Source organism: Astatotilapia calliptera, chromosome 18, assembly GCF_900246225.1.
Source record: "Astatotilapia calliptera chromosome 18, fAstCal1.2, whole genome shotgun sequence".
NCBI lineage: Eukaryota > Metazoa > Chordata > Actinopteri > Cichliformes > Cichlidae > Astatotilapia > Astatotilapia calliptera.
Window position 1 is genome coordinate 5,659,200 of NC_039319.1, and position 19,171 is coordinate 5,678,370.

A 19,171-nucleotide genomic window follows, 5' to 3' on the forward strand; every position below is an offset into this window, starting at 1 on the left:
AACTGAAGGTCAGGTGAAGGAGCAGCTGAGAGTAATTGCAGGGTGGTTTCTTTTATCCCTTGGACTATAAAAATGACCTCGTTTGGCAAAGGTGTTGGTAACACAACACTGATGATAAGAAATACAGCTGTAAGACATATTTTTGATTGATGTTTACCTGCAATGGCTGTGAGGGTATAATATTATACAGTGTGATGTAATATGATGTAATGTGAAGCAATACGTTTTATTGCCCGTCAGGGGGATTTCAGATTGGGCACAAATGGTGCAAATAGCTGCACATGTAGTTACAGAAACACAGGAGTCTTGGTAACAGCTTCTCAATTGCAGTAGTAAGTATAGACAATCTAAAGTATGACAAACACAGTGACAGTTTAAAGTACACCGATCTCTGCATTGTTTGTCATTTGAACTAAATTGGTATAGTGCAACAAACACACAAGCGTTTGCAGAGAGATGCCAGGTAATTGTTTTTCACCAGGTCTGCTGTAAAACATGAGGCTTGTCCAGCAGCTGCATGCATCAGTGCTCAGTGACTGACTTCAGGCTGTGGGCTGAAGGATTTTGGGCTGTGGGATTTGGATGTCTTGTATCTGTCTAATTCTTTCTCCCACATGATTTTTCTCTTTTCCCTTCCTCAGACAGTGAAGCAGATGTGGCCGTTTATCTGCCAGTTTGTGGAGAAGCTGTTCAGAGAGACCATCGAGCCGGCGGTGAAGGGCGCCAACCCTCATCTCAGCACCTTCTGCTTCACCAAGATTGACATGGGCGACAAGGTGACAAGATAAGAACACAGTGTTGTGAATGCACTCCAAAAGGCCATGGCAGGACACTTCTGTAATCTGGGTTATTCGTACTAATACACCAGCTAGCACTTTGTTTTATAGGCTTTTATTGCCTGTAGAATAACACTTTTATTTTTAGATGTTAGCTTTGTGGGAAATCCTGGAGAATTAGTGTCATGGACGTTTTAGGCAGCACCATCTGTCACAGTGTACGTGTTCAGATCTTTTATCGCATGTTTCTATTTGTGACTCCTTCGTTGACTCACATGAACTGATTTAATCAGAACTGGAAAGTTTCTTCGCCACGCACCCAGATTTACCTCACACGTAGAATTATGCAGAGCTAGTAAACATTAAATAAAGCTTTTACTGCAGGTCTGATTTCCGTTTTGTCATGTCCTCTGTTTTTTTTCTGCAGCCGCTGAGAGTGAATGGAGTGAAAGTTTACACAGAAAATGTGGACAAGAGGCAGGTTATCATGGACCTGCAGATCAGGTAGACCGCTCAGATTCATTCATTGTTGAATTTACTTGACTTTGCCAGTGATGTAATCTTAATTGCACTTGTTTCTTTCAAATTATGACTTCTTATGTACAAATCTTAGCGTCAGGCTGTCGTTTAAAACCTATAGTTTGTTTAATTTGGTCTGAATCAGTTGATGAGTTTTTAAACTCAAGTGGTTTAGTTTGTTGTCACACAGAGAAAACTCGTTACTTCAGTAAATGTTTATTAAAGTGCTCATTTTGTGCGCTTCCTTTTTCTCAGGATCATAATTGGTAATAATTGTCAGTTGTATTACCTGATTGGAACATTTCCACGCACTCGTTTTTTGAGCCCATGCAGAAATGCTCACTGACACATCAAATGTAGATTAAGTCACCGTCAAATTAGTCAAATAGATTTGGATGGTGGAGGTACAGCACTCTCATCGGTTTGTGTGTAAACTTGTCCTTTAAAATCTGAATAAATGCATGATGAGTTTTTTATTTTTATCTTCATATGAATACACACATGAATCCCCTTCTACGTTCTTCTCGCCCTTCCTTTCAGTTTTGTCGGGAATACAGAAATTGACGTGGACATCAAAAAGTACTACTGCAGGGCTGGAATCAAAAGTATACAGGTACGAATCCAAGATAGATGCAACATGTTAAGGTCAGTAGTTGTATGGCTATTTATCCCATATAAAGACATGAAAAATACAAAGTCCGTTGTCACAACACTTTCTGCTACAAATGGTAAATGGTCTGTATTTATATAGCGCTTTACTAGTCCCTAAGGACCCCAAAGCGCTTTACATATCCAGTCATCCACCCATTCACACACACATTCACACACTGGTGATGGCAAGCTACATTGTAGCCACAGCCACCCTGGGGCGCACTGACAGAGGCGAGACTGCCGGACACTGGCGCCACCGGACCCTCTGACCACCACCAGTAGGCAACGGGTGAAGTGTCTTGCCCAAGGACACAACGGCCAAGACTGTCCAAGCCGGGGCTCGAACCAGCAACCTTCCGATTACAAGGCGAACTCCCAACTCTTGAGCCACGATCACCCCAAACAACGAGTCCCTCCATCTTCTGCTTTTCCAGTTCAGGGCCCAGTAGGAGTATAGATAACCAGTGTAGATGATCAACAAACAGTCACACCTACAGCCTGTTTACTATAACCAGTGACCCTAACATGCGTGTCTTTGGACTGTGAAAAGAATGCCAGAATACCCGGAGCGAACTCATGCGGACACGGGGAGAACGTGCAAATTCCACAAAGAAAGGCTGGTGGATTTAAACTCCGTGGTGTAAGGTGACAGTGCTAACCTCCACACTGCTGTACCCAAAACTACAAGTCCATTAATTCAATAGTCTGAAAACTGAAAGTGCAAAAACTGAGACAGGAAATCAGTCATGTTATTTATTTTATTAAGACCTCCTGCATGAGTCATCACCGTTCCCTTGGAGTCCAATGACGACTCATCCAGTAACTTTGGGCGGATGGCCGTTCCTGGGAAGGTTCACCACTGTTCTGTGTTTTGTCCATTTGTGGTTAATGGTTCTCACTGTGGATTTCTGGAGTCTCAGAGCCTTAGAAATTTTTTTTTTTTTTACATAGTAAATTTTAGGTGCCAGGAACAAATGAATGTCTGGAAATTCTCCCTAATAAATAAAGTGGCTGATTTAATGGACATAAAGTTGTTATTCAAGTTTGATCCTTGAAATAGTCCTAGTGGTAGCAGAAGTAGTAACAGTTTCTAAAAAAAACAAATGAATGAAAAACTTAAAAACACACACTGTACCCCAGCGGTGACTTCTACATTAAGTACTGACCTCTGCGGAGAAAGTTAATTGCATCATGTGTTTACACAGAACTGATAACGAGACGTTATCCACTCAGCTGTTGGCACAGGATCAGACCATATTTGCTGACCAGAGATCAGAGTGGGAGAGAAGACCCAAAGATTTACAGAGAGAAATGGCTACGTGTACGAAGCCCAGTCGATGTTTTCCTTTTGTGTTTGGCTCAGATTGTAGAGCTTCAGTCCCCGACGGTGTGTCAGCATTTCATAGGCTGCTGAAGATATAAGTAGTTTAAATGGAGAAGATGTGAACTGGGAGCTTATCATGCTTCATGAGTCATTCGGGTTTACTCTCCTCCACTCGCTGGCTGTCGACTTATTTTTTTCTTTTCTTTTTTGCTGTCACATCTTTTATTTAAAAAGGTATCTTCTTCGTCCCAGCGGGCCTCTGATGGAGCATTATCAGCTGCACATGACTTCTAAAGCATCCTCCTTCAGGGAGAAATGAGCTGCAGGACGGAAAGTGGTATAAACAAGAGGCTATCTGCAGTCTTTCCGCTGCACGCCCGTTTCGATGTGCAAAATGCTGGTATTTGATTACTCAGAGCAAGCTACAACCAAATTTGGTGCTACAGACGGCCAGTCTGCATGTCTGAGGTTTGAGTCACTGCAGCCTCTGAGAAACCTGCATCCAAAATAAAGAAACATTCACTTAACTGTGAAGTTTGTGTTGCAGACTTTCTTCATTCTCAGGGCCTCAAAATTAGGATTACAGTAGGCTTAATGATTACAGTATATGTGAGTCTGTTAGTACAGCCGATCTAGTTATATTTTGTGTTCTTGCAGGAAGTGGGAAATAAACTCGCTGGTTCTTTTTCCCTCTTTCACCAACCGTGTATTTTGAGCTGCTGTTCCACTGTTCTGTGTGGATAACATTACATACACTCAACCACCACCCACGCCTCGCGGATGAACACAACAGAAATCTGAATAGACTCTGTATATATGGTAAAAAAAAACTATATAGAGACATTATTCCTCAGTATTTTACAGATTTTTGACTCACAGTCTGAAATAATTGCTGCTCGTTCAACAAGAATTGTCAGAATTTAATCAAATTTGTCTCTTAATGGGTCGTTGCCCAATTTGTGTTCACTGTGCATTTTTACCACAGTATTGATCCGATTCTACTCAAACTAATGGGTCCTCACACAATATTCATTGTTGCTGGTGGATTTTGGTCATTATTTCTCGTAATGCAGCAAAACGGTAACAAGAAAACATCACTTTCTCTCTACTTTAAACATTACAGCAACCTGTGATGGATTGTGGGCTGTGAGTGGGGGAAAAAAAGTCAAATTGAATGCAAAACACAAACAGGAGAAGAAAGACCGTCTCCTGACTGACAATCCTGTGACTTATTATCCCACCCATCCATTCACCTAAGCTGGACTTTGTAGATCAACAGAATCATGTTTTAGGGCTCATCGATGTAACCTAGACCTGGGGGTCATCACAGGCTAAAAAACAAAAGACTCATTTGTGATGTTTCTTTCTTTTTCTCTGTTCAGCTTCATGGAGTGATGAGAGTGGTGATGGAGCCGCTGCTGGGGGACATCCCTCTGATCGGAGCCCTTTCTGTCTTTTTCCTCAAGAAACCTGTGAGTACTTTAACTTTTGGCAGCCTCTAAAATGCTTTCAGGTTTTGTTGTTTCCATTATGTTTCCTGGTCAGATTTTTACATTAACGAGTCCCCAAATGCTTTGTTTTCGTTGCGCCTTGATCTGCATTGCAAAAAAGGGAAATATCAAGCTTTTTACATGAAAACACACGCACACGCAAACTTTGAGCTAATAACTTGCAGAGTTCTAGCATACCAGCACCAGCTGTTATCACTGAGATCTTATTGGTTTTCTTTGCCTGATGGTGGTCCTGCTGGTACTGTGCACTCTGCCACCTACCACAGCGCTTTTCTCTTCAGTCTTCTTGAAGGCAGCCTAACTCAAGCCCTCCTTTATCAGTGCATTCCTTCTCTTTGACTGCTGCCTTCCTTCCTGTGCTTCAACACGGTCCCTCTTCTAGATTCAGTCTTTGATGGTGGCACTCAGAGGAAAAATATTTGCTATCATAATCTTCAAATAGAAATGTGAAATTGCCCCTGTCTCAATAAACATACATCTTCAGTCTGGAATTAGTAGGAGGAGGCTTTTGTGGAGTTTTGAACTAAACGCTGAAGCTTGTGGTTCAGATGTGAACCAGGAAGAAGTCAGGGCGGTTACAAGTGATTTTATCTCTCTCTGCTGTCAAACAAGGTGTGGAGAGCTCAGGCAGATCTTTGCTGACATGGAACATACATCAAACAATAAAGAGTTTCAGATGAGGCCAGAAAATGAAATCAAATTTTTGATTTTCATAGATGTTTTTGTGCAGAATTAGAATAAGACTGTTCAAGTCTGTCAGATCATTTATGTCATCTGCATATGTGTGAAGTGCCCTGACAGGGTCCCTCTTCTAATCTTTTACTACAAAGGATCTAACAAAAAAGGAGCGACTGCTGACACATTTATTATGACATTGTGACATCAGCGTTGTCTCTTGTAAAATGTATTTGTAGGACTTCAACTTAGAAACTGGCTTTTCTAATAATTTACTACAGAGATGTCCTAGGGCAAGGAGCCAAACACTGATACGCAGTGTTCACTTCAAGCATATAAGGTCAGATCCTGTCTGTCAGGAAGCTTTTTACCTCTTAAGGCATTTTAATCATTTTCCTTTTCGGGAGGTTTTAAAAATCCTTCCTGATTGAGTTGTATTGTACTTCCGGATGTAATGAGTGTAGTAATGTGTAACGTGTGAATTTACACAGTGCAGTTTTGTAAGTCAAAGCAACAGATCACTCGCCAAATTTGTCCTCTGCTCTGTAGTGTCGTTTATCCTCATTGATTATTTTGCTATAAATTGCCCAGTTCCAGAGATGACGCCTGCCCTCTTTTGATGATCATGGAGCTTGATGACATTCACCAATCTGGTGCAACAATTGTATTTAACGAGGAAAAAAAACAAACAAATCCTCAACAGCTGTGTCTCTTTCCAAGAAATAGTGACCTGATTATTCAAATAAGCTGTTCTGTGTAAGAACTATTGTTTTTCTACAAGCTAGCTATATGCATGCTGCTTTGATTAGCAGATGTCGACAGTAGAAAAATGGTTTCCTCCAGCGTGTGGTGGGTTTCAAGTTTCACCAATAGTTAAAATTTAGGAGGAAATATTTCCCACCTGTAATAATCATTAACAATGAAAATATGAAAGAAATAATGAGAGAATCTGAAAATCCCGCCCACTGTGCAGGTTTTCTCTTCTCTCTCTGTCTCAGGCACCGCTCACCTGAAGCACAGGTTTGCATCTGTGCATGTAACGCAATGATTGATTGTTAATTTTGACCCGAACTAAAAGTGAGGCAGCCCGGGAGTTTTTTTTTTTTTTTTTTTTTCCCATAATCCTGTTTTTTGATATAGCAAAATATTAAGTAAGTTCATATTAATGGCAGATTTTATAAATAAATCTTCACAGATTCTGACAGATTTGTCTACATTTGAAAGACATCTAATAAAGTCCCGTGATTGGCCGGTGCCTCGTGTCATAGGGTAGATTTCTGTTGCTTTGTTGCGAATCAGAAAATTGCAATAAATACCTTTAATTAATATGTATTTCCTGGAATCGTTAGTTAAACCGCTGAGTAGTAGCAGCAAAGAACTTTCTTGGCTTGTTAAAAATGTCTGTCAGTTGTGCTTCCAGACTCAGACTAGCAGCATTGCTTCCACAGCTATAGATGGTATATTGGTGTTATCATTACACCTGGTCGATAACAACCCTCACACTGACGTTTACCTGCTGCTGTACTGCCACAAATAAACCAACTCGTCACACCGAGCGTGACGTTGCTGATATTTCTTCACTGTTGTTGTTTCTCCTTCCCGTTCCTCCCTGTGTGCCACAGTTGCGTTGTGACAGGTTGCTTGGCTCCAGGCGTGACAGCTGTGTTCTGACAATGCGGCTAATCAGGAAACTGAGCATTGGTGTCAGTTAGTATCAACCACCAGCCACCTCTTTGTTTTGGTTTATTCTGGTGTGTCTCGTGCCTTTGATTTCATCAGGGGCAAGTTTGAGGCTTCGTGTCGGTTTAAATGTTTGTATTCATCGCACGACGCTGCACAGGGCAGGGTTTGTGCATTAGTCGGTGCACCACTTTTATCCAGTGTTGTATTATCAGGTCAATATATATGCATAATAGAAACATCCAAAACATCATCAATGTTCAGATAATAAAGCAGACTTTATTAGTATTGTCACAGATTTAGCATCTGACATTGTGAGCAGGTTGACTGCAGTTGTATAAAGTAATTGTTTTATAACAGAAAACATATTTTAATATAACTTGATTGAAACTGGCTTCCAAGGGAAGGTTATTAACAGAATTGATCAGTTTTCTTTGTATAATTTTTTTTTCTTTTATTGCAATGAAACATAAATATAAAACTTCCAGGAACTGCTCGCCAGCTTAAAAGTGCAGCAGACATTTCAGTAACTGTAACAACGAATACAGTAACTGTAACATATCATTTAGCATGCACTTCATAGTAGCTACAGCAACATTACTGAATGCCTAAACCCAACCAAACGACAAAGAAAGTGTAGAGAAGTTGTAAACTTTAAAATGTAAAAATGTACTATTGTGGGATATTATATGGACGTCGGTCAGCATCGGTAAATCAAGCCAAAAAAGGTCATCCGTCACATGTGAATATGGTGAGAACAGGAGTGGGAGTGCGTTTGACGGCTACAGTTATATTTAAGTGATGTTTTTGCCTGAGCCACATGCTGTCCAAAGTGACATCAGACCTGTCCAGCGTAACTCTAAGGGCTGGTTTTACATGTTTTACACATGTAGATCGGTCAAACCATCCAAACAGGTCCTCGAGTGACGCAGCGCTTTGACACAGCAGTTTTAAATAGCAGCCACTCTGACTTTGGCTGTCCTGACATAACAGGACAAAAGATTGTGGTGGTTTCGGTGAAGTCATAAATCATGATACCCGGCAGTATTTCTATTTATCTGCTATGAACGGTTTGCTTCTACAGCAGCCAGCAGACGTTTTTACTTTGAATGAATCAGATTTACAGTACTGGGCTCTGTTGAGCACAAGGATAAATCGCTGATGTGTTTCTCTGCTAAGAGAATGTAAATGTGCTATAAAGTGTGGGTAGTGGGCGACGTTTAATAATTCAAAAATGGTCCAATAACCGAGGATGGGCGGTATTTTAGCGCAGGCACAGACTTTTTGATGGGCGGAGCAATGCAATCATGCACGGACGGACTTGCATGTTTAGAATTTAAACGTTTTGTTTGAAGGGAATATTTTACCTTCTTTTTTGTTTGTTTCAGTATTAAAATAGCTACTTTTGGATTCTTTATTTATCTAATTGACATGCGCCAAATTGCAAAAAAGAGATTTATCTTTTATGTTCACTGGAAGAGACATTTTGATTTTTAACTTACTTTTTGTTTAATTTTGTATTTGTTGTTTGGTCGAGTGTGTAAGACACAGAAACACTGGAACAGCCTGTAAACATGGTTGTAGTGGAAAAAGGAAACCAGTTTCTCTTTGTTTCCCTCCCCACCATTGTGGTTTTTGTATTTAAATAAAATGTTTTTGTTTTTTTCTGAACTGCCTTTCTTTCTTTCTGTTATGAGTTTGAGTGCATGTATTGCTGCTGCATTTGGGTGCAGTCTGAGGAGGGTGCATTGGTTCGCAGCTGGAAGAGGGTGCCATTAAAACAGCACTATTAATTTTTTCCATTGATTGCCTCTCTTAGCTTCAACCAGCATTATTAGCAAACTTACTCATTGGCAAATAAATAAATAAATCACCCTTTAAAACAATCGTCGAAAGGCTCAGCCTGTCATCAATAGTGGATATATTCGTCCAATCGCCCAACCTTAGTAGCGAGTGATGCCGCCTGAAACTGAGTGACGCTGTATTCTTCATCTTCTTTTTTTCTATACCCGAAATAACAGCTTAGCAGTGTCCACACAGTAAGTTGTGGTTAGTAAGACACCATCTTACGATCAGATGAAAGTAAGGGCAGCTCTTTCTCACACTTCACACAAACACCTCACTGAAGAAACCTGAAGAAACGTTTACTTTTTCAGTCCGAAGCTGATACCGTGGTTTTGGGTGTTTGTCAACATAAAGTATCTGATCCGAAACCAGTGTGAGAACAATAAGCTGTATTTCTCATTTTAAAGAAGAGGAGGGGAATATTTCCTGTCTCTGTAATGCTGTGTCTGTCTGTAATCATCCATCTATAAATTCGTTCCACCTGCCCAATCTGACCTGTGCAGGGTGTACCCAGAGTGGAGATTAGGTCATCTGTAATCAGATTTAACTTGTTTAAAATGAAAAGTAAACACAGAAATGCTTTCAACAACTATATTTACTGAATAGCAGTGAACAAAAAACAATTGGAACATGATAAATGCAATAAAGAAAACATATAATTTGAATTCACTTGAATTATTTGTGCTAATTTTTTTTCTCTGTCTGTGGACCTCACATTGGCTTTTGACACTGTTTCCACCACATCCTCCTTGAAAGTCTTAAACATTGGGTTGGTGTATCTGGAACTGCCTTAGAGTGGTTCTCCTCATATCTACATCACCGTTAAATCCTCTATCAGGGATTTAGGTGTCACTTTTGACTCGACTCTTACATTGGACGGGCACGTGAATTCTCTGGTTCGGTCTTGTTTTTATCATTTAAGGAATGTGGCTAAGGAATGTGTTTTATCTCTGAACTGGAGATTGCTGTACATGCATTTATTTCCTCACGCTTGGACTATTGTAACTCTTTGTTTATGCGTCTAAGCAAAGGTTCTCTGGATCGTCTGCGGGTTGTGCAAAACGCTGCAGCTAGGCTTTTGACAAAATCCTCTAAGTGTTCACATGTGACACCATTGCTATCTCAGCTACACTGGCTTCCTGTTGAATTTGGAGTCCATTTGAAGTTCCTGGTCTTGACTTACAGAGCTGTGCACGGACTGGCACCAGCCTACATCTCTGATCTGATACAGCCCGATGTCCCCAGCAGGTCCCTGAGGTCATCTGATCAGGGCTTACTTGCTATAAAACAGACTAAGATGAGAACTAAGGGTGACAGAGCTTTTGCCACTGTGGCCCCGAGACTGTGGAACCGTAAGAACTGTGGACTCAGTAGTTGTTTTAAAAAAACAACTCAAAACTCACCTTTTTAAAACTGTTTTTCATAAAATTTGTGCCTGTTTTGTATTTTCTGTTTTACCTTTTATTATTTTTTTTATCTTATGTTCATCACTTTGTGACTCTGTCTAGAAAGGTGCTATATAAATAAAAACAATTTTTTCAAATTTATTTTATGTTGGTGTGAGTCTCTGCATTGCTGACATTTATGGTAGCACAAGTTTCTTTTTCTCTATTTTCAGTTTCACTCAGAGAAACTGAAAATACTTCCACTGTTCATGTGGAGTGGAGCAGAAAGGAGGCCGATGTAATGAAGATACTTTTTATTGAGTCTATGGCAACTGATGATATTAATGCAAAACAACCTGTTCGATGGGTGTCGAGGCCAAAATAGCAAAGAAAAGAGAGAGAGAGAGAGATGAAGGGAGAAGCCAATGGGAATCGACTGTAGTCAACATAAATTTCTGCAAACACGCTAAACACATGGATAGCACATCAAGCATGAAACGCCTTTAAACTGCAGATGCACAGAAACAAATGAAAGCATTTCAGTATTCAGTCCAGATTTTGTGCATTCATAAAAAAACGATAAACGAGTAACCTTACACCTACACTACGCTGTAGGTTTCACTCAGAGTGAAACCTACAGCCTGATGCCTGCATAGAAACCCACAAATAGCAGTTGGATGACACTCAAATCAGTTGTGGTGTGAAAATGAATTCTAATGAAATAACCTCCTCAGCCAGTGCAGAGAGCAGTTTTGCATGTTTGCAGACTGTGTTTATACTTTGCTTTTCAAAATAAAATAAAAAAACACTTCTGAATCTTTTGCTCTTTTTTTGTGATTTCATTCATTTCTAATGTGTTCTTTGAAATCCCCCAGCTGCTTCGATGCTCTTCCTGTGCCAGCCTGGCAGAGCATTGTTGTGGTCCACCATGTTCTACATAGAGCTAACTAGGCCACAGAAAGACATGCGTTGCTGTTAATCATTTGTCTCTTATGGTAATGACTCTGAAAAGAAGAAAAGACGCACACCTTTGAAGTCTTATTAGGTGTATAATTTGATTTTTATCCATTTATTGTTTAAATCAGTTTTACGTTTGTAAAGCGTAGTTTTGTTGCTTTTATTATGACTCATTTCCTGTTATGTGTACATATATCTTACTCTGTGCTAGAACTTTGCCAGTTTCTCACGTCAGTTTTCCCTCATTGCTACTCAGTCTGCTTCTGATGTAATGATGTTAGCCAACATTTCACATTTGAATCCTCTTTTATAATCGTCTTCACAGTTTCCTTATCTCACAGATACTGACCCACTCCTGCAGACGCACTCTTCTCCCCTGACACTAAAATATTATTGCTTTTGTTAAAAGTAGCATGTAATGATTTCCTAATAAGAGTCTGTGCAATGCAGTGCAGTCGTGTGATAGTGAACACTAACTATCAGTGAGCTGATTGTCGTCCCGAAAAACTGAGGACAGAGACTGGTCCTTGTTACTCTCTGAAAAATCAGGTTTCTAGATCAGTGGTTTCCAAATGATGTGCCTGGATTCAGTTCCACGTGTGCGATGGGATTTTCTAACTGCTAGGTCTCTGAGGTCAGCTGATCAATGTTTGTTTGTGGTACCCAGGTCCAAACTAAGAACTAAAAGAGGCTTGCTTTGGAGGTTGTGGGTCCGAGTTGTTGAACTTGCATCTGTCGGACTTGTTCAGACACTGTTGATACCTTTAAGAAGAAACTCATGATCCACCTGTTCAGGTCTCCTTTATGTCATTTTATCTGTTTATTCCATTTTAATTGAAAGCGTTACACAGATACATTTTAAAGCACAGCAGTTGTAAATTCATGGATTCATTTACTGTTTGTATTTTTTTTTCATGATGGTTGGATCAGAGTCCTCCTGGTGGTAGACGGCAAACAATTTTGGCCTTAATGATTCAAAGTGTTGGCATAAATTTTTTTGTAGGGTATCACATCCAAATCATTATCTGGTATTAAAGAGACCAAAGTGTGTCATCAAGTATTTCCATCACAGCTGCTCCACCTCTACCTGTCGAGTCTTGGGCTGTCCAGTTGTGGTAAGCCTGCGCTCGCTGCAGCCTTAGATGGATTTTCTTGGATGACGGGTTAAACTCTAACGTATCTTCTGCTCTTTTATTCCATCCATCTTGACGTCTGATGTTGCAGTGAGAGGACCTTTTCCTTTTTATCGAGGTTTTCATTAGTAATTATATCTTGACACCCTCAACTCAAACCAACCATCATAGCATAGCAACAGATTTATTTCAATCTTTCTGACTAACGCTGACTTGTATGACCTGCTGCATGATTTGAGGATTAGATCATTACATGAATAAGCAGGCGAGTGAGTGCACACACACAAGTACTACCACTGGCTTCATACTACTTTACTTGGGCGTATCAGGAATGTGGGGTTAGAATCAAAGTGGTTAATTACTTCTCCTTGTTATCTGGTTATTCAAGAAACCCTGTTAAAGTTCCAGTACAAAAGCCTCATAACTGGGTTAGAAATCCATGTTGAGCTCTCTTTCTGAATATGAGAGCCCTGGCTAACGCCCTTTGCGACTCTTTTGTGGAATCAGTTGCTGTACGACGGGAACATGTTGCCGCTTGCATCAAGGGAGCATGCTGGCAACCTGCTGTGTCATAAAAACACATTAAATAGCAGTGCCTTCAATAAAGTTTCATGCTAGCATACACACGCTAGTATACAAACACCATGTTAGGCTAACAGCTGACATATATGATCTTGTCTAAATTTAAACACACTGCTTGAACTTCCTGTTGTCCAGATGCTAACTGTGTTCGTATCATTTTCTAGATAGAAATGACTGGTAACTGTGACATTAGCAGTAATACACATTCAAAAAGTGCAACATGTTCCAAGGACATTTACAGCAAGTGACATTTTACTACACAATTTATTTATTGTTCTTTCCTGACTGTTGGAAAAACTAAAAAGCAGAAACACAGGGAATTAAAACGGCTTGACTGTTTGTTTTGTGGTAATGAGTAAGAGGAAGTTCGCTGTTTGTCAGGAGTTTGTCAAATGTTATGATGACATTGATCTCTTTTATTAGCTCTTATAATGTAGACTTAATGTCTTGCAGCTAATTATTTGTTAGCATAAAGTAATGCCTGCAGTCAGTGCTGTGTGCGTTCACACGGGAAGCATCCGTATCGATTATATCGACTGAATTTAGAGCTCGGCTCCTTGGCCGTTCCCGTCTTTGAGGAGAAGATCTCAGAGAGACTCTTTATTGTTTCAGCATCTACATCGAGCTGCTTTGGGCTGCTCCCTTGTCACACATTTGATTTGGCAGTTTTACACCAGATGCCCGTCCTGATCTGACCCCCCTAAGGGGGATATGTTTCTCCAGCTGCAGTCAAACTAGCAACCTATCAAGAGTTATCTACTGCACTGTGGAAGCACATGATTTCAACATCTGGCTTCAACATCTGTATGAAATGAAAAACAAAAGTATACCGTTAAGAACTGTCATATAGTTGAAAATTGTCTGGTTTATTATTTGGAGAAAAAAGAATAAATCTGTGGTTTTGCTGAGATTATATTTGGGTATTGACTCATTCACATTTTTTAATTTTTATTAAAATGTTCACATTTAGTATGGCACAAAAAGCTTTTTTAAGCACTATAAAGCGTGAGTGCAGAGGGAATTTTTAATCATATTTCCTGAAAATTCTTAGACTTGCCGAACTCTGAAACCTTCAAAAACCCAGTCTAAACATGTTCTATCTTTCTGTGTCGTCACATTTTCATCAGGAAGCATTGAGGTTTTGAAAACACCAAATGGCCTTTTGCTTTGTTTTCTCATCTTCTAATTTTCTTGTTAATAAATCTAAGTCTAAATTGTAGTATTTGTCTGTTTTTCAGTTGCTGGACATCAATTGGACTGGGCTCACAAATATGTTGGACATTCCTGGTGTCAAGTAAGTACCTGCGGATAATTATTTATAAATAAAATCGGTGTGATTTTTGAGGGTGTCATGCAGTGTTACAGGCTGGATTGACAGTTATTTGCATTACGAAAGCAGGAGACATTCTATAAGTTCAGTTCAGTTCCAATAAACTGGAGAGACTGGCATCCCCACACTGCAGGGAAGGGTTTGTTATGGGAGAGCAAGATGGCTAAAGTCAAATAGAGAAGTTCGGTCTTCTGATTGAATTTTTTCAAAAGCAATGACTGTCACACGCAGCGATGAATCACAGAGCAATGACTGCTGTCCCACTGAGGCATCGTAATAGTGTCACTGGATGTTTGAGGCTATTTGTTTCACCTAAACTGTGTTCTACTGGAACTATTCTGTCTCTCATGCACAAGCACGCAAACACGCACCTACCGTTCTCTTCCTGGTGGGGGCGTTGTCACCCACCATGATTCCAGAGTGTTTTGTGTAGCTCACATGCTGCCGCGGAAGTTGTTGAGCATGATAAATGTTTCATTCCTGTTTTAATGCCGTGTAAACTTTAATTCCTCGTCTAACATAAAAACCAGATGTGCATTATTATGACATATTGTGAGAATTGCTGGGCACGTTATTTGAGATGATTTAAGAGTCTGTGAGTTAAAGTTGGATGCTGTGGGAGCCGAGAGCGTCTAATCTGTAGTGAGAGGCAGAGAGATGGCTTACCCACCTTTAATAAAACCCAGTTGCTTTTCACTGCTGTGTTTTGTGAGAAGACTTGTTTTCCTTTTTGGTTTCCGTTCAAGAATATTTTCCTTATTCTGCTGAGCTCATGGAAATATTAATTGACCTGGACATGACGCAAAGATTTCAGCTTGCTTCCAGCTGCAGCAACTGCAAAATATTAGTGTTTAACACAAAAACAGCTATTAGTTCCTTTAGAGTTGGATTGTTTATTAAAATAGCTGTGAAAACTCTTATTTTGCAAAACTGTGGGGGGAAAAGGCACAAATTAGAAGTGTAATTTGGGCAATTCAAAGCAAACTGCTTTTTTATGGGAAATGAAAAGTCTTGTAACACATAATCTTTTATTTAGTATTCATTCAAGATTCATGATTTCTCTTTTCCCAGCTGCCTGGAAGTATGAGCTGAAAACAGACACAACATCAAAGTCTGGCTGAACTAGGATCACTTAATTTTAAATCAGAAAATATCTCACTTTCGATGAGTTTCACCACGTTACAGTTTTGGAAGCTCAAACATGCTGATCACTCGGAATCACGTTAAAGAGACACGCAGCCCGAGCAGGCTCTCGGGCTCTGATGCTCAAACTATTACGTTAAAAGCAGGATCGCAGAATGGATTATAACCATTCATTTTCCTCTAAGTGTTGATATTTTTAGCTGTGTTATTATGAAAGGAGACCTGCCACAGACAGAGATGGGATGTTGGTTGGATTTGTGGGAAGATTTTCCAGACAGGAATTCTTTTTTGCATCTTTAGGGACACAGAGAAGTCTTTGGTTTCTAAGCTTTAGGTCTTTTATTCCATTTTAAAGGGAGCAAATGTGTTTGCCAGATCCAGCTGTGTGGTCATTTGTTCCCTTAGTTGAGTGAAATAGATGTTCAGCAGAAAAAGACACTGAAATCTTTATCACTACATGTGCTTCATTTTATGCTTGTCTTTTATGCCTACAATAACTTAACTTCAGAGAAGACCTTCAGGTTGTTGCTTTAACTCGTCTGCCAAAGTCGATGATACGTGATGAAACTTTATGTGAAAAGTGTCTCTGATGCATTAGAGGATTTTTATTTTATTTCCCCCTTAAAGTCAAAATGTAACAACAAACTTTGTCATTATTGACTTTTTCTGGTTTGTTTTGCCTTTAGCTGAAATTGAATTCACAGACGTGTGTAACCTTAGATGAAAGTAATTGTCAAAACTTCTTCTTATTTTAACTACCAATTTGTATTTTTTACAAGAGAATAATCGTCCTAAATGTTAACAAGGTTTATGTTAATGAATTTTACAGCCTGTGAGCTTCCTGCGGTTTGTGCTTTTACCTTTTGCAGCAGTGGAGAGAGCTCAGCTGAAAGCAAAGGCACATGAACATGCTTCATGTTTGTACAAATGTGAGCTGACAGCTTATTACATTAACCTCAGTCTAACACTAATAACAGTGATCAGTGATGCAGGTTATTATCCACTTCAGGTTAGTATTTAACCAGGCTTACACCACTTTTACGAAAACGGCATGAAGAGTTATTTTGACTTTTTTGACTTGTGAAGGCAACAAATATAAAACCACGTCGTGTTGGCAGAGAAACAGACAGCAGAGTCCAGCCCAGATCCTAAGACCCGAGCTCTAATTGTCTCGCGCTAACATTGTGGTGTGTTTGCTAGATGGCGTTTAAAGCATCTTCTGTTTAGTTCGGCTTCCAGGTTCTTGCTCTTGTCCGATGGTGTTGCCTTTTAACATCACTGTGCTATTAAACATAAGTGTACAGTAAAGTGTATATAAAGGGCTGTTAGGAGCCTTTATGCTCTTGATGATTTGATAGTGGTGCAGCAATTTTTTTGTCACACAGTGTGAGAGTGCATCAAAGTGTGCTTCAGAGAGCCCAGTCTTTATAAAAGTCCATCCAGTTGTTGTTGGGATGTCAGTCTGCACCAGTGTGGGGTTTTTTTTTCCCCACTGACTTTTAAGTTCTTGAAGTTCGCTTCATTTAAAACCCTTTTTAGAGCCACAGCTCCCTGCCCTGCCTGCTGTTAGCACACTGCTAGCTGTGTTGTTACGCCTTCATTGGCATGTTGCTGCTGGCTGGTGGTTTACTATTTGTTGTCAGCAGAGAAACACTGTGGTTTCCAAATAACTCCACCCTGTGAAATGTAACTATCCTTGTTCAGCAAGTTCAAAGAAAGTGTGTGTGTGTTTGTGCACTTTTGTGTGTGCACGTGTGTGTGTGTGGTGATTGAGCTACAGACCTGCGATAGCCCCACCCACCTCTTCCTGTGCGTGAGGGCGCTCATATTTCCTCACTGAGTATTTGCATTTAGGCCCGAAACAGTAGGAAAACCTGAGGTCACCCCTAGCTGCTTCCTTTTTGAATAGCAGCATTAATGCCACACACACACACACACACACACACACACACACACACACACACACACACACACACACACACACACACACACACACACACACACACACACACACACAAACACACACAACGTTCAGTCTATTACCAAACCGAGCTCCTTTTATAGGGTTGATGGGATGTGTTGAAACTTCATTGAGTCTTTAAGCATGGGCCTGGCAGCAGAATTGCACCACTTAATCTCATCTGGAGACAGTTATGTAGTTAAGCAAGCAGCTCAGGAATCAGCGTGTCGACACTAAAATCAAGTTTGCGCTGATGTGAAATCCCAGAGTAAAGCTGACCCAGAATCAGCTGCTCCAGAGGATTAAGTCATCCCTTCTGAAAGCAGCCGATGCTGTTCCTTACACAGGATGCTGCTGCCACCTAGAGGAAAGAGGTCAAATATCAAAGGATGATCCATACACAGTATTTAGTTTGCTGTCAAATAGAGATCATTTTGGCTTAATACCGAGGAGGTGATTGAACTTTTACTATTCAGAAATTCAATAAGAACATGATTCCTCCAGAAACGGTGTCTTGATTACTCCTATCTTAGAACAGTTTTACCTGGAGGTAGTTGCCACCAAACAAATAATTCCTGCCAAGCAGTTGCAGCTCATTCAGAAGGCAGAGCCTTTCTGTCTGCTTGCTTCTGCACAGGAAAGATGGTTGTTTGTCTTCTATTTATTTGTTAGCTTTTTTGTCATCTTTGCATCTGAGGATTACTTCAGAATTTATGTTCTTCATAATCAGTGTGCCGTGTGCTTCTTATGGGTGTGGCTCAGATATGTGACAAACTGTATGGTCACCTGACTCTGTCACATATACTTAGACATACCACAGTACTGAATCTGTACACAAACAACAGCTGGCATTTACTGCTGTCTCAGTATACTTGTTGGCTGTTTCCATTCTGGATGGGTAAAGATCTGTTTTTCAGCCACTAAATGCATTTCTGGAACCAGAGGGAAGCATGCCTGAGCCCAGGGCCTCGCTTTGCACAGCTGGATATTTTAACACAATATAACATCAGTTTTAATGATTTCTTACATTTGTTCGTCATCTTCCCTCTCTCCTTCTCTCCCCGTCCATCACTCTGTCAGTGGGTTATGTGACAATCTACTGCAGGACATCATCTACAGCTACCTGGTGCTGCCAAACCGCATCAACATCCCGCTAGTGTCAGAGGCCCAGATGGCTAGACTGCGCTTTCCCATTCCCAAGGTAACACAATGCAGCCAAGTAAATTATAGCTGCTAAAAAAATATATAAATAAATAAATTAAACGGGTGAATAAATCTGTAATTTAGATGATTTCCTCAATGCCCTCAGAAGCTCTGATAATAATCTTTCTGTGTCCTCAGTGCATCCTGAGAATCCACTTCATCGAGGCTCAGGAACTGCTGCGTAAGGACAAGTTCCTGGGAGGGCTGGTCAAAGGGAAGTCGGATCCGTACGGAGTCATCAAGATTGGGACGGATCTCTATCAGAGCAAAGTCATCCGCGACACCGTAAACCCAAAGTGGAACGAAGTTTATGAGGTAAGCTTCAGAAGACGCTGCACGGAGTCACTGGTGACAAGATTAGAGTGTAATATTGTCCGATATCTTTTTTGTTTTGTAGGGTTGTTGTAACATATAACAGTATTTAATATGGAGGTTTTTTCAATCTCCTGATTCCGTTGAGTTTTTAATTAATAAAGGTAATATAATGGGTGCACATT

At 40.2% G+C, this 19,171-nt stretch overlaps 1 protein-coding gene across 5 annotated transcripts in view; it reads left to right on the top strand.

Annotated features, from left to right (window-relative positions):
• esyt2a (extended synaptotagmin-like protein 2a) overlaps window positions 1-19,171 on the top strand; it is a 52,226-nt gene that overhangs the window by 20,673 nt on the left and 12,382 nt on the right. For all 5 annotated transcript variants that reach the window (XM_026148859.1, XM_026148861.1, XM_026148862.1 and 2 more), the window contains 7 exons: window positions 642-776; window positions 1,204-1,280; window positions 1,836-1,908; window positions 4,653-4,742; window positions 14,277-14,332; window positions 18,552-18,672; window positions 18,813-18,989. In XM_026148859.1, the coding sequence (XP_026004644.1) occupies window positions 642-776; window positions 1,204-1,280; window positions 1,836-1,908; window positions 4,653-4,742; window positions 14,277-14,332; window positions 18,552-18,672; window positions 18,813-18,989 (729 nt within the window). The remainder of the gene's footprint in view (window positions 1-641; window positions 777-1,203; window positions 1,281-1,835; window positions 1,909-4,652; window positions 4,743-14,276; window positions 14,333-18,551; window positions 18,673-18,812; window positions 18,990-19,171) is intronic.